General features: G+C 35.9%; 1 protein-coding gene across 1 annotated transcript in view; it reads right to left on the reverse strand.

The window, feature by feature from the left end:
* Positions 1–14,374, reverse strand: part of LOC107044043 (patched domain-containing protein 3-like) — a 22,462-nt gene extending 8,088 nt beyond the window's left edge. The window contains 2 exon segments of the mRNA XM_015265791.2: positions 13,155–13,396; positions 14,313–14,374. Of these exon segments, the coding sequence (XP_015121277.1) occupies positions 13,155–13,396; positions 14,313–14,349 (279 nt within the window). The 5' untranslated portion in view covers positions 14,350–14,374.
* Between the last annotated feature and the right edge of the window lie 1,873 nt (positions 14,375–16,247).

Consider the following 16,247-nt stretch of genomic DNA (forward strand, 5'->3'; position numbering starts at 1 on the left):
TACGACTGATGAAATTGATGTGCCTCAATTTATTAACTATGAAATATTTATATTGCAATGAATAACCTGCACATATGCTAATTCCTCTGCTCACTGAATAAGATTTCAATTNGTCATATGAGGGTTATATGGAAGTCATGGGGATCATATGAAAGTGTTTCAAGTCATTTTTGAAGAAAATTGTTACTTAGGGGAGATGGAGGTGTAACACTTTCATATGATCCCCATGACCTCCATATAACCCTCATATGACTTCAATATGATCCCCACATGATTTATAAATGACCCCCCCACCCCCCGTTATCCCCATATAACCTTCAGATGATTTCTGTATGGCCGCTATATGAATCCCACATGACCTCTCTGNTATAATTACAATCCAATTTCTACTCGAACATAATTCGAAGAGTAAATTGCCGAAAATCAATGTTTGGTGATACTCTGGTAAAAGTGCATGCCAACACCGTGATACAAATTTTCAATCAGTTCACTCTGTAATTCAATTAATGTATTGTTCATATCATCAACATAATTCCGTATTTAGAATAGTATCACCATGAGGTTTTCAGCACCAAATTGGGAATTAAAACGTAAAATGACAATTTGACTTCTGNTGATTTATAAATGACCCCCCCACCCCCCGTTATCCCCATATAACCTTCAGATGATTTCTGTATGGCCGCTATATGAATCCCACATGACCTCTCTGTGACCTGTATATGACTTCCATATGACCTTTATATGACCTTCATATGACCTCCACATAAGATTCGTATGACTTCCACATGACCTTCATATGACCTCCATATGACTACCNCTATATTATTATTATTCTTTGTTCAACGTGAAAAAATCTATCATCATTTTTACTGTAGTGCATTCAGATTTTTCTGCACTTCATGTAAAAAATGTCATATATAAACTCATAATTCTAGTTATCACGTACGTAAATCGCGGTGGCCGCCCGTGGTCCGGCCTCGAAATGGACTCGGAATAGACACGGAACGGACACGACCGATTGGTGGCGAAATGAGAAGTTTGTGTCCATTTTTCGTGGCCATGAACCCCGAAAGGTACAAGTCCCCCGTGACTTAAAAAGGGTTCCTATATCGTTAATTAGGGGGTTTGAGGGTTGGGGGTTGGAGGGTTAGGGGGTTAGGGGGTTTTTNTATATATATATATATATATATATATATATATATATATATATATATATATATATATATATATATATATATATATATATATATATATTTGAATTTCATTTTTTTTTTAATTCAAATTTATTTTTATTTACATGGGAGAGATTCAAGGTTCGAGACTGAGGCTCAGACAATGTTTATTCAAATTAAGGATATAACAACCCCCTAACCCTCCAACCCCCTTCCCTCAAACCCCCTAATTAACGATATAGGAACCCTTTTTAAGTCACGGGGGACTTGTAGTTTTCGGGGTTCATGGCCACGAAAAATGGACACAAACTTCTCATTTCGCCACCAACCCGTCGTGTCCGTTCCGAGTCCATTCCGAGGCCGGACCACGGGCGGCCACCGCGATTTACGTACGTGTATTGATTCTAATCAACTTTGTTTGGAAAAAACCTTAGTAAACGCAACATTAAGAAAGTTGAATCATTCTATTGCCCCCGACCTAAATGATTAGAACAATTATAATTGGTTTATCAATCGAAAATACAAAGTAAGTAATTAGGTGCAGAATATTCACGTTTTAAATGAAAATTTAAGCAATTTTTTATTTTCATACTGTTAAGAAATGTTGAATTCCGTTAAATTTTCATTGAATTTTCAAATTTTATGACTTTCCTCGCTCAAACTACATTAAATGTCTTACTCCTAAAAATTACCATTGAGCTATCCATGAATTTCAATTTTTTTCAACAGTATAATTGCTAGGAAAAAATGAAGTCGATTTTCTGCAATACACTAATGAAATGATTGGAAAATCACAATTTTCGGAGACCACAACCTTTTTTTATATTGTAATGTCCAAAAAATTTTATACTAGAAATTTAAGACTAGAATAAATTTTATATAGGATCATAACTATAAGCTACATGTAATTAAGAACCAAACCCACAATTGTAAGTCAAATTGAGTACATTTCAGCACTTGAACTCGATTAAAAATTCCAAAGCCATTGGAATCGAGTTCAAAAGTGATGAAATGGCGCACTCAGCACGCCCCAATTACCCAATACTAAGATTCGTGCGCAAAGGAACGATTGCAAACCGATTAATGAAGACCCCAAAAACCGAATGAACTACTTGCGCAATGAAAATCAAAAAAGTGGGAAAAGTCATACGACATTTTCCACCAATTAAAAATGGACTTGTTGGAGCCCATGTGACAAGTGACCCCAAAAATTCATATAAAAATGTCAGAAAAATCAAAATTAAACAGTCTTGAAGCAGCGACGGAGCAGTAACAATTCTGGTGGAAATAGTTCATTTAATCGGTCCGGTTTTTCAATCCTTCCTTCGACTACACGGGATAGTACTGAATTAATAGTAAGTTACGAACAATTGAAATTATCCGGGAATAAAATTTCTTTAACCGAGAGTGGTGACTTTTCTTGCAAATAAGGAATTCGTTTATTGTAACGCGTTGTGGACAGTCTCAACCAAACTCTTAAAAATCTTCAACTTCAACTGCCAAAAATTCATTAAAATATCAACGAGTAGAAGAAAGTGTTTCCGTGAAAGTATCCATAATAGCCTTTAGCGCGACTAATTGCTGGTGAGGAAATTACGGATTTACCCAAGGATCTACAAGTACATCGAATAATTTATAAATAACAGACCGAATTGTGAGTACCAAAATTTGTAAACCCAAATTTGAATCCTTCAGATAATTCCAGGGATAGGAATTTTAGCTACCTAGATTTCTGTAAAATCACGCTCATGTTTTGTAAACCAAGCAGTTATACAACATATATTTAAATTCAAATTTGATTCTCATTACAACTCCAAATGTCTTGATTAGAAATTTGTCTCAACTCAAGCCCTATCCCTAAATCAAGCCCTTTTTCCCTTATATTTTAAACAAAGGTAAGAGTATAAAACTTTGCGTCGTCCAATAATTATAAAATTCAATAATTTTAGCTTTGATTTTAATGTGACAATTAAAACATGTCCATTCGACGCTAAAATCCTTCTCTGGACATAACAATATAAATAATCCAATAGCAACCAATGTTTCACTCAAAGAATAATTTTTTTGTGTCACGGGACCTGAAAAACCCCATCCTCGCCTTCTTCGACTCGGAAGGCAATCTTGCACGTGGGGGGCGGTGATATGTTTTTCAAGGCTCGGGCATGTAATGTACTATTCCTGAATTATAACGAATTCTTCCGTTTTCAGGATTTCACAAAACATTAATTCCATGGCAAAAAAATCAATATTATTTGATTTTGTGATATAAGTATTGATTTCATTAAACAAACCATCGAATAACCAAAATCGAATGAAAAATTTAAAATTGAATATTTTTAGATTTTCTATTTTGTTCAATCCATTCTCGACATTCAAGTTCATTAATCATCTATAATTGAATCTTGTCAACTCTTAACTTTTATCACCAAAAAATAATTTCCCATTCCACTAATTATAAACAAATATTTACGCGCTTTCGTAAATAGCACTGTCGCGGCCGAATTGCTCATTCTCATGAAAGTTCTCATGAGAATGCGTCTTTCATCCGCCGCAATGACTCTGAAGATAACATCATGTGGCAATTTATTCGAACGACACTCTATATCTGTTTCATACGTTCATGATCGAACACGTCCGTTCGACTTCGAGTTTCGGTGAATCGATTCGACATTCTTCAATTCGAGTTTTCATTCGGCAGCCATTATGCTTTCCTTTATGTATAAGGACTTTATATATAAGGAAAAATAACTAGCGCCGACTTGATCTTGTGTCTTGTTTATGTAATGGAGAATTTAACGAATTTGAATGACAATTCCATTTTTGTTAAGTCATACCATGACTTTTAATAGTTTCATTTTCATTCGATTTGCATCTCAATTTATAATTTTGTCTGATGCTGAGATTACACCTGAAGGACTTTTCGCTGAATATAATGAAATTGAAAAATTCATGATAATCTTTCATGTGCTCATTCTGTTTTCAGTCTACTAAATGACTTGAAATATTTACCATGGAATGCTTTACATATTTAATAATGCTCTTATTTGATATTTTTCGTTGATATCATCAGAGTATCGAATGAATACAAACTCAAATTTAGCAAATGGAAATAAGAAAAGTACAGAGCAAAAGTAGAAGCCAGGTGTCACTTGATTTTATGAATGACTTACAATTTTCATACTTGAATTAATTCTCATTTATTACCATTTTTGTTTGATTTTCATCGCTCACGCTTGTTTTGATTGAAAAATAGTGTCGTTTCATCTGATCGATTTAAACAGGCATTTCCCCTCTTACCTACCGTGATTCTTTTAAAAAATTATAGAATCCTGTGAATACCTCATTTTTAATAATATTCGATGACTTTTCATTTATTTGTCATTTCGTGTAATAATTAAAGAAATTATCCATTTTTGTCTCCTTGAATTTTTCGTCCCTGAATGTTTGTTAAAGTTCTTTTGGGGCACTTTTGTTTCCTCCATTTTTTTACTTTCTTCATTCGATTAATTAAATTTTTCCCTCTAGTTCTAGTTGAATTCCTCCACCTTTCGATTATTGTTTTTTTACAGGCTCTATTGTTTTCCTCGCTCAACTATAAATATTCAATTCAGTTGTTTCTGAAGATTTCTGAATTCTAGGATAAAAATATTTTGGAGTTTCATGTAGATATTTGAATTTTTCTTTCTAAAATTCCTAGATTCTTTTTGAAATCATCCTCATGAAGAAAAAATTGCATCTCCACCAGTGCCAAATTGAAGAAAACCAAATGATGAGTCATCTCAGACATATAACTATATAACTATTTGAGGATTCTAGGTCAAAAATTTTGGCTATTTATTCTGTCCCCATGCCAAGTATTCTTTCCAACTTTACTGGAAGATTGATTGAATGAAAAAATTATGATTCATAATAAACGGAGAGAAAAGTTGGATAAAAATTACCATGAAAATCGTGGCGAAGTTTACTGTACGAATGGTAATCGTGGAGCGAAATCTAATTCGATGAAAAAATACCTGTTTGTGGAGGATATTTTATAACTGGTTCAGTAAAAAAAACATGTATGCTGGATGCAAAAATTATCCTCCTGTACAGTTAAATTTCCCACACCGGTAGGGTATTTTTCCTTCCGAACGGAAGTTTTGTAATCGCTGAAATTTAAGTTTCCAATTTTTTGTGTTAGGGTAACTTAATAATGTGATTTTTAGATGGTGTCTGTATGTATGTGTGTATATATGTATGTATGTGGTTCTTTTTCTTCATTTTTTTTCTAGAAATTTTCTTATAAGGGACGAATCGAATTTCATAAGTTTTTTCACGGTTATAGACTTTAATAAGCTCTATTCATTGACACCAATTAAAGTTTAATCTTTCATACAAATTCCAAAAAATTTATATTTTTCAAAAAATGTATTTTTCAACGATCACTGAAAAAATTGTCATCAGAATGGAATTGGTTATGGCTCAAAAAATTGATAACGATACTCTCATCATTCTATCAGAATATGATGGGGGTCGCACAATTCATTGTTGAGTCACAGCAGATTGTTTATGCGATTTGAAGGAGAAAATCAGTCAGTGTGATTTGAAGAATCATCAGGGATATCAATTAAATCAGGGTTTCAAAAGTGTATGTCAATGTCTTCAAAATCAAGTTGAGTAATAGTGAGAACTGCATCATTGCTTATCAAGTTACGTAATACCATCACGAGCTTATATAAAAATCTCTATCTCTATTAAACTCAGGTACCAGTCTATTACGTTGAACCCTTACGTTGAACCTGGGTTAAGCGCTGGCTACATCCTGAATTAAGCCTGATTAAATCCCGGCCATACACTAATTAAACCTTGATTGAACCTTGATTAAACCTGGACTGAAAACGAATTCGAATCGTGAGTGGGTCTGAATGTAAAATTATTTGATAGAAGGAAATAATACACAAAATTTTGATGACATTTCAATTGATGATAGTACTATGACATGAAAAAATAGAAGAAGAGAATAGTGAAATAAGAATTTCAAAAAAGAAAACCCATTCAGAAATAAATTGCTAATTTGTTAGCAATAATTACTGTACTTGTTTATAAAAAAGCACCATTGTCCACTTGTTTTTCTTGCACTCATCTGAAGTTCATGGGGACGAATGGAAGTGGAGTTTTACCAAACGCGTTTGATAAAAATTATTTTCCTGTTACAGAAAAACTATACGAAACATTGAGCAATCATTTAGGCTCAGTGGGATTATTCTTGATGGAATGCAAGGTAAATTTTTGTTTCAGCACACATTGCGTAAATTTTCCCCGGCCAACGGTGAAAAATTCATATTCGTCTCGCACTTTTTCCCCCGACATAGGATGAAAAAGTACTGAAAATCGAGTTTGCTCCGAAATTCCTCAACATGTTTGGTAATTTTTCTCTAACAAATTTCTCCGTGTAGAAATCCTCATTCATCAAGTTTCATTAGTATATTTCTAACCTAGTGAGGGAAAATAAAGGATCCTCAGCCGCCAGTGCAATTACCAGCCGAGCCGAAGGCGAGGTTGGTAAGCATGCGACTGAGGGTCCTTTATTTTACTTCCCGTGGTTAGAACGCGATTTTCCGTCTCGGCGTAGGCGCAAAGTCTGAGTTCCCTCCCGCGAAGCGGAAGGGAAATGTAACTTTGCGCCCGCCGGGACGGAAAATCTATTGTATGTTTCATATCATTGAAAGCAAGGTTATGAAGATGATCATTTATTCGAAACTAATTCCATTAATTCTGTTGAAAGAAATGAAGGAAATTTCATAATCTTGCTGATGTTAAGTATTATAAAGAAATGCAACGATGACTCCCAAAAAAAGTTCGATGCACTTCATGGCAGAATTATTCGTTGAAATTGAATTCAATGATTTTACTCAACCCCACTTGTTGGGTAAAAATTTTGGCTGTAATGTTTATATTTTCAAAGGAAGCAGATATTCATTCATCTTTTTTTCCAAAAATTTCTCTCGTTTTTCATTTATTTTCATATTTTGAAACGACACAATGTTTGTTTACGCAGGTTATGATGCCACATAAATACGCGTGAATCGAGTGTCGCATATGTGGATTGGCTACATTTGGCATTTGTGGTTACAATGATTCAGATTCCATGTTTGATATATCGAAATTCTGTGGTTTATCGATGTTTTTATTATCGATGTTTTTATCGACATCCTGATTCGATGTCATGTCTTCATCACATGGGGAATGGGGTGTTGTGTAGAGACCTAGTTACAATTAGGGTCCCTAGACAGGCTGTCAAGTTCCCTAGATTTTAATGGAAATTTGAATATAGAATAATTATTTGGGGAGATTTATCGATATTTTGAGACATTGAATTAAGAGATAATCATGTATTTGTACGTCGTTTAAATTGTCGAGATGTTTAAAGTATTCGTGAGGTGTTCCACGGGGGAAATTGCCCGCAGCTGCATTTTTCTAGCTACGTGTTCCTTTCCCGAGTAAATTGTCGCCTCTCCGAGATTTTCGAGTATTATAAATCAGTTGAGACCTTTAGAAATATTCTCTCGCTCTCTTTTACAGTTTAATATGGTTTTGAGCCAGTCCTCGCTTGATTTATTTCTGTCGAAATACTTTCGGAAATTTTTTGCTTTACTTTTGGTTTACTAATCCCTTCCGTTCACCGAGGGTTGAAGCGAGGCGCGGGATCTCTTTACCTGGACTTGAAAATGCCCCTTCGATGGACGCGCGACTCTCTCTCGGTACCCTCATTACCTTCGCCCTCAGAATGAATTTTCGGGTTTCTTGCAAAATGATTCGTTGAACCCCCTCTACCCCTAAAATTGGTGACATCTCAGGGATACTTGAACGAGTAGAGTGTGGGAGAAGAAACTGAAATTGTAATCACTCTTATCCCAGGTGTTGAGAAGTAAAGATCTAAATAATTGTGATATTGAAAGTTGAGAAGAGACAATATTGTGAAGACTTTTTGAGGAATAATTTGACCGTGAAAATAATGTGAACTCGAGTTTTGGACTACTGAAGAATTAATTAAATACAAAGAATTATTTGTGTTACTTAAATCTGTGTTTAATGTATTTAAACTTCACACAGAAAACGCTGTGCAGATTATCTGCACACTTATGCGGATAATCTGCATAGTTATGCGGGATTCACACATAAGCCGAAGTCACTCTCTTATGTGCAAATCATGCATAAATAGTGCGTGAATCATGCATAGTTATGCGAATTATCCGCATAACTATGCATGAAATACACAATTTTTATGCGGATTATCTGCACATCTATGCGTACTTTCCGCACAGATTTGGCATGATTTACACATAAGGGCGAAATTTTGATGAGGATACGTCCATGTTTTCGTTATAAGGAGTCGTTTTGTGAAATTGAGCTTACAGGTCTAGATTTTTCTAGAAAATTCAAGGGACTTCAGAGAGTTTCTAGAAATTTCGAGAGAATTCAAGGAGTTTCTAGAAAATTCTAAAATATTCAAGAAATTTTTAGAAAATTCAAGAAAATGCATGGAGTTTCTAGAAATTTCGAGGGAATTCAAGGAGTTTTGAAAAATTTCGAGGGAATCAAGAAATTTCTAGAAAATTCGGCGAAATTCAAAGAGTTTCTAGAAATTTTGTTTGAATTCTAGGAGTTTCTAAAAATTCCGAGGGAATTGAGAGACTTCTACAAATTTCAAGGAAATTCATGGATTCGTAGAAAATTTTAGAGAATGCAAGGAATTTTTAGAAATTTCGAGAAAATTTAAAGAGTTTCTAGAAAATTCAAAAAATGCAAGAAGATTCTAGAAACTCTGAAGAAATTCCCAGAATTGCTAAAAAAATTGAATAAAATTCTTAGGTGTTCTGGAAATTTGAATAAAATTTGAGTTTTCCAAAATAATCGAGGAATTTCTAAAGTTTTTAACAACATTCAGAAAAAAATTTTTTAAGGGGAGACCGCGGTGAAATTTCAAAGTCTCGACTGAGCCTCACCAGCCATTGGATGACTTTTGATATATGAAGGGATATATAAAAAAGTGAGAAAAATTTCAAAGTCGAACCGTTTTGCCCCGTATATCCACCAAAAACGTCATTTTTGACGTTTTTAGCTTAAAAAGGCTCCTTGGACCACAGTTTTCATCCGATTACAACTTTTTTTTTTTAATGTTCGTTATACTCCACCGAAAAAACTCAAGTATCCGTTTTACTTTATATTTATTAGATGATGAGAAAATGTTTTTTTTACTTTTTATTTTTTTTCCTCTTTTTAGCAAATGCTAAAATTCGTTGTTTTCCCCCCATTTTTTTTTTGTTATAATATTTCGATTACGTATGATTACAACGTGGAATAACGAAAAACAACTAGTTTTAGCATTTGCTAAAAAGAGGAAAAAAAAATAGAAACTAAAAAAGTAATTTTCTCATTATCTGATAAATATAAAGCAAAACGGATACTTGGGTTTGTTCGTTGGAGTATAGCAAACATTAAAAAAAAAAGTTGAAATCGGATGAAAACTGTGGTACAAGGGGCATTTCTAAGCTAAAAACGTGAAAAACGACGTTTTTGATGGATATACGAAGAAAATGAATTCTTACTTTTTCAAGTTTCAGCAATGTTCTCATTTAAACCATTAAAATGCAACCTGAGAAATAACTTTCATACCACTGAGGAGAAAAAAATTAGCGAAAAAATCCCTGTAATTAACTTTTTTGACCTTGTGTTTTTATGTGGAACTGCATCAATAGAATATTTTCTAATTAACAATCCAAAAGAACTGTCTAGCAAATTTGCGAGGATTTTCTACTAAATTTTTTCATGCGTACTTATTTTCTTCAACTTATTTACCTTTTATAGGGGAGGCTGAAATAAACTGAAACCTTAGCTACCCACAGCGTGATGAAGAGTCGAAACTAATACAACAAACAGCGCTCTTTCACTTTCCTCTACTGTTCTATTTTGTCCCATTATCCCCTTAAGGAGTCTCCTCAGTAATTTTCGCCACAAAACGACAATGTGCTAGCGAATTGAATATGTAATATAATAATAAAAAATCGTAAAAGGAAAATTGTAAAAAAAACTCTGAGTAGTTTTATCGTTTCATTCGTTTTCAATTAATCATTCGAATTTCTGCTTATACATGGGCTTTAAGAACGAAATTTTGTCCCTTACCCCTCACCCTGTTGACAATGTGCTAGCCAACAAAGGAAGCTATATTAATTTATATTAAACTCTCAAAAATAAGGGAATGAAGTCTCATCGAGTTTTGCCAGTAATTTGTTGAATAAATTAACGATAAAAATAATTGGCGTGATGTCTGTCACTATCCAACGCACGCCATGTTTGATGTTTCGTCTCTCTCGAAAATAACCTCATTAACTTAACCATTTTACGCTCCACTCACCCGCGCGCCTATCGCCGTTTTGCCCTACTCAGGAGACCCCTTAAATTATTGATTTTNGGTGACACCTCAGGGATACTTGAACGAGTAGAGGGTGGGAGAAGTAACTGAAATTGTAATCACTCCTATCCCAGGTGTTGAGAAGTAAAGATCTAAATAATTGTGATATTCAAAGTTGAGAAGAGACAATATTGTGAAGACTTTTTGAGGAATAATTTGACCGTGAAAATAATGTGAACTCGAGTTTTGGACTACTGAAGAATTAATTAAATACAAAGAATTATTTGTGTTACTTAAATCTGTGTTTAATGTGTTTAAACTTTATTTCAAATATCCCGCACTTACAGAGCAGAGTGGTTTAGCACTCCACGGGCAACTTACCCACGAGCCCTCTGGAATTTACTAGACTTGAAAATCCACACACAACAGGGGCATGCCACTTTCGATTAATCGCTGTTTTTCGATTAATCGATGTCAATGTGAATTCGAGAAATGTCATGTCCTTTTTATATAAGGATTGTAAGGATATTTTCCCGAGTTGTTCACCCAGGAAAAATCCAAACTACTTTTTAGCCGTCTCTATCGCTCAATAGTCGGGCGCCAGCCGAACCTTCACGGGAGGTTCGACGAAAACCGGCCTCTGAGGCAAACTCGTCCACTCAAAGGACTTTTGGGCTGGACAATGGGTTGCCCAGCTAACATCAGCGTGATACGGTAGAGTGGGCGAGGTCCACCAGGAGTATTACCGTCACATTCCACGGCCTTTGCAAGCCGTGAATTATGCCTCGCGGCACAAGTTCCCTACTGAATGGGATTCATCTTTCCTCCGGAGGGTCTCTCGACTCCTCCGGCATGCTTCCTCTCCTTCCGAGTATTTCTACTCAGGACAGTTTCTGAGCTACCTGCGATTCAGCCGGGACTCCTCAGAGCCTGGGACGTGGAAAGGCTGATCTGACCAGGGTGGAACTACGTTACCCACGCTACGACCACCCACTCTCTCCACCACCAGTTACCGCTTTGGTCATCGCGCGTCACTGCCTCCGGGTAGTACTAGACCGTCGGCGTATGGTCGGACCGACAGGAGGATTTCTCGACTCCAGGCCCACGGGCCCATACGCCTCGAATCGTTCCGCCGAGACTAGATGACGCCGAACACGACGAAGTCGTCACCTCGCGTTCCGAAATAACTCAGATTTACGCGCGGGGGATGCAGGGGCATCCCCCTATATTCGCCGCCACAGTTATGCACCAGGCTACGCTGAGTAAACTCCTTACCATGGCTTCTTCAGCCATCCACCACTTCCAGCACACCGAGAGATTATTTCAACCTCTCGGTTCAAGCGCTCGCGTGCGACTCACTCGGAATCTTACTAGGGCCTTGCCTCCTAGTCTGGATATCTCGGCGACGATAGGTCATTCCGTTACCCTATCCCCACCAATCAACCCGACGGGATCACGGAGGTACCAGTCCTTTCACCTGGCCGTTGGTCCCTAGCCTACTCCGACATAGCCTATAGAATCGCCCAGTTGGACGGCCTGTACGTCGGCCCCATTTCCCCTAGCACATGCTGGGCGAATTCTAATACGGCGATAGTCTAAGTAACGCCCTCCAGACCTCCAGGGGTCGCGGTTTCACCCATAACCGCTATGCTTAGGTCTTTCATTGGTTTGTGGTTTATCTCACCTAGTCCCGGCTTTCTTCAGCCGCTTCTAGGTGTCGCTACTTATCTCTCTTCAACAATTTTGAGAGTTCACTTATCTTTTTGAGGGGATTTCAACCCGTAACGAGAAAATCTCGTTACAGGATATAGGATAATAAGGATGGATATTTATATCGATATTTACACAATCAATACTCAATTATCCGTTTCATTGCATTCATTCTCACATTTAACCGAACGGCGATTGCGAGTTCGACTTTCATAGAATCAATTCGCCTTCAAGTTCTCATTCGAGATTCCCGATGCCTCTCTCTTATTATATAGGAAAAATATTGAGTGGAAAAATTGGTAATTATTATGCATATATAAATGTATTCCATTGATATATTTTCTACAAAGATCCATCAGCATGAATTTGCTATTTGTTTTACGGTTTTTTCTTCTTTCATGAAAAAAATTCAAACGAAAAATCGTGGAAAATTTTAGCCGAAGAATTTTCATAAAAACAATTTGAACAGGGCTATAACTTATATTGGAAATTCAATTTCTATGGATTCTTTCTATCGAACTTTATTTTACGTGGTTATTTCTCGTGGAAGAAAGTAAGATCTACACGGGACAGCTCTTATAAAAATGTGGGCGTCTCCCCTTAAAAATATCAGGACATTAAAAAAAAATTAATTCCGAGGCTCAACGGACTTATCTCGGTTCATGACTTCTCCGAGATATCTGATTTTTAAAGAATTTTTCTCCAATGATTCAGGATAGAAAATTTTGTTATTCGAGCAACAACTTTTTCGTTCGTCGATGTCTAAAACACTTCTACGAAAAATGCCCTGAGATGTCTGAGATATCTTATTCAAACGTTGGATTTTCAATTACGTGAAAATCAATAATTTTTTTAATTTCAACGGTATTTGAGGATATTACCAGGCCCAGAACATCAGGATGTAGAACGTTGGGTGCTGTCACAAGGATACTCTCGTATGTGAGATCATCTTTGAAGTGTTCCTTGACCCAGGTGGCGTCTGACCTCAGAACAGCCTTCCTGGGAATATATAATTCAACATCGTCTACTTCCTCCCTCCACAGAGACATCCCAGGACCACAGACTCCACTCACGCATAACGATGTTATCAGCCACACCCATGGGTTATTGCCTATACTTAAACCTATTCTGGAAAAAAAATCATATTAAAGTATAATAACGATTTTCATCGAGAAAACATTCTCCAAACTTTGTGTCATTTGTTGGATTTTGATAACTTTAGTAATTCTGTCATTTCTAATTGAATTCTGGACTTGATTAATTAATGGAGGGCTCTTCATTAGTGAAGGGATATCACCCTCTTTTAAACTAATTGGAAAAACCTGAAGCAAATGGAAATTTTAATGTCAATATAAACCTTAAAAAATTTGAAATAAAGAACTCTATTTCACTAGGAAAATTATTCTCGTCATCGTAAATTCTCCCGAGTAAAAAAATTATAATTCAATGGGATAAGAATCACTGAAATTTCTTGAAGGCAGTTTTACAAAGAACTAATTAATTTTCCTCTATAAGATCCCCGGTTTCATTTAAGTACTGCAGGGCTCAAACTTCTTTCATCAATTTCACTTTGAAGTCGCTATTTTGAATATTGAAGGGGGATTGTAGAAATTCTCAAGATGCCTTTCTGAGTATTCGTGTTGTTCCCTTAAATTCGAAGATGTAAGACCTGTAGAAAAGAGATTCTATTGACCAACGACACTCCTAGTTGATTGCCGTATTGAAGTTTTGAGACTTGATAAGTCAAATTTACTTTGAATTCACTTTTTTTTCAAGTGACTTGGGATTGAAAGGGAATTTAAAAAAAATCTCATACATTCGATATTAGTCTTGACAAAAAATCATTTCTCCGACAAGTCTTGAAATGTATCATATAATTCAAGAGAAAAAATAATTTTTCACAATGCCTAAGAAGCTTATCTTTCTGCACGGTATAGCGAGGGCTAAGTTCCCTCAACAGAGTGACTAGGATTCGAAGTTATCACTAATGGACCTTTTTTTGTAGAAAATTTTCTACCCTACAGGGATAATCTTCTTACACTCCGTCTCGAAACCGCTCATTTCTAAGACGATCATTAGATTGGAATCAGGCGATGCTTGGAGATATCATTGCAGGGCACTTTTTGAGGTGAATTTTCTCTGCATATAAAAAAATAATTCCGGGAGATAGCAAATTACGGCCCTGTGCGATAGAAATCCCTGTACTGGCAGGGGAATATTCCATGCGTCAGTTTTCGGACATTTTTATCAAATGACAGTTACAGTGGAATTCATGAGATAATCAATGGGGGCTGTAAATTTCAAATAATTTACTCCATGACAATCAATACAAATGAGGTAAATTCGGAAAGATATATTTTTGAATTTTAAATTCATTGAAAATTCATCGAAATTCCGTCCTGGATATTCATATTCTAATTCAAAATTCATCTGGTACCGAAAGATTTGAAATTGCACTTACTTGTGAGTGAACTTCGAAATTGCATCATTTATACCCCCCTAAATCGAATTCAATGTCGCTATTCTGAAAATTACTTTTCGTCAGAAGGCCCGTAACGGGCCGAAGCCCGTACCGGGCCTTCTGACGAAAAATTGCATTCGATCATCACACGGTCCAAAAGTATTTTCTGACGAATGTGGCTTCGTCGAATCACATTCGTCAGAAAATACTTTGTGGACCTTGTGATGAAAATAACTAACTGAACTGGGTCATGAAGTTGCAGTCTTTTTCTAACAGTGCATACTTTTTTGTTTACACATTCGATCGAGCATTCGCTTATTCTAATGATGAGTGATGCCATGAGGAATCATGGAAGAATTTTGTAAAAATTTTGTGCTGGAAAAAAAATCTCTTAATATTTTTTCTGAAATTCTGTCATTTCTCAGATAGTACCTACTAATTCCCTCTAATTCGCCGCTCCTCTAATCCGCCGGACTTCCCCTACAGGCCTGTATTCCCTTCACCGCAGTACCCCCACTGGTGATGATTCGTATGTCCTTGTTAATTACGTCATGCGCGTACAATTGCGCAGTGGTTTATAAACGTGACGAGCCGCACAAGCTGTGTACGCGTTTCATAATCAACTATACCCTCCCAAAATGGAAAAATGTCGGCACTTGGAAAAAAATACGTAAATATGTCGAAACTACAACGTAGGAGAGACCGGGGCAAAATGAAACCCCTGTAAAATTTGAGATTTTACACAAAGGATTGATTTTTCTACAGTTACTAATGAAATATCCCAGTGTTAATAGATTTAAAGTATAAATATAACTCAGATTTCAAAGATTACAATCTGAGAAAATTCTAAATGGAAGTTAACACGAATAGAAGCATTCTGGTTAAGTTAGCGCCCAATTATTAGTCTAGTATTATTAATAATAATTAGTTAATAAATGCCAAAATAACCATGATCACGACGAAGTTTGATCCTCGTGAGGTAAACGGGAGAGACTCTTTCACTCGATTTACGATCACTCGGCCCTTGTCCTTAAAATTTCATAGACAGCCGACTAGTAATTTTTAGAAGGTAAATATTGAATGCGATATACGGAGACAAAAATTATAAAATTTCAGATTTCACAGAAAATTCCAATTCTTTAAGCAGCATTAAGATAAAAATTCCTCAACTTATTAGAATTTTCTGCAAAAAAATAAATATTTAGTGTTAAACAACGCTGAATTTTTAATTAATTGAAAATACATGATGTGGGATTCGATGAAGAATAGAAGGGTTTTGTAAGTTATAACACTCGGAATTAACGTAGATATCGAATTGAATTTATTCACAGCGAAAGTAACTTTGGTTTACACCATAAGAGCTGGAACATTAGTGAGCTCCCGCGACAACGGTATTAGATCATCCGATCGAGGATGTCCGAATTATTACGAATCGTCGCGAAGATATCTTGCGATAAGGACAGCGATATATCGGAGAAACATGTCACGGTACGAAATTTGCTTGCTAAGGAGA

Source organism: Diachasma alloeum, unplaced genomic scaffold, assembly GCF_001412515.2.
Source record: "Diachasma alloeum isolate Michigan unplaced genomic scaffold, Dall2.0 Dall_scaffold_00665, whole genome shotgun sequence".
In the NCBI taxonomy this organism is placed as follows: Eukaryota; Metazoa; Arthropoda; class Insecta; order Hymenoptera; family Braconidae; genus Diachasma; species Diachasma alloeum.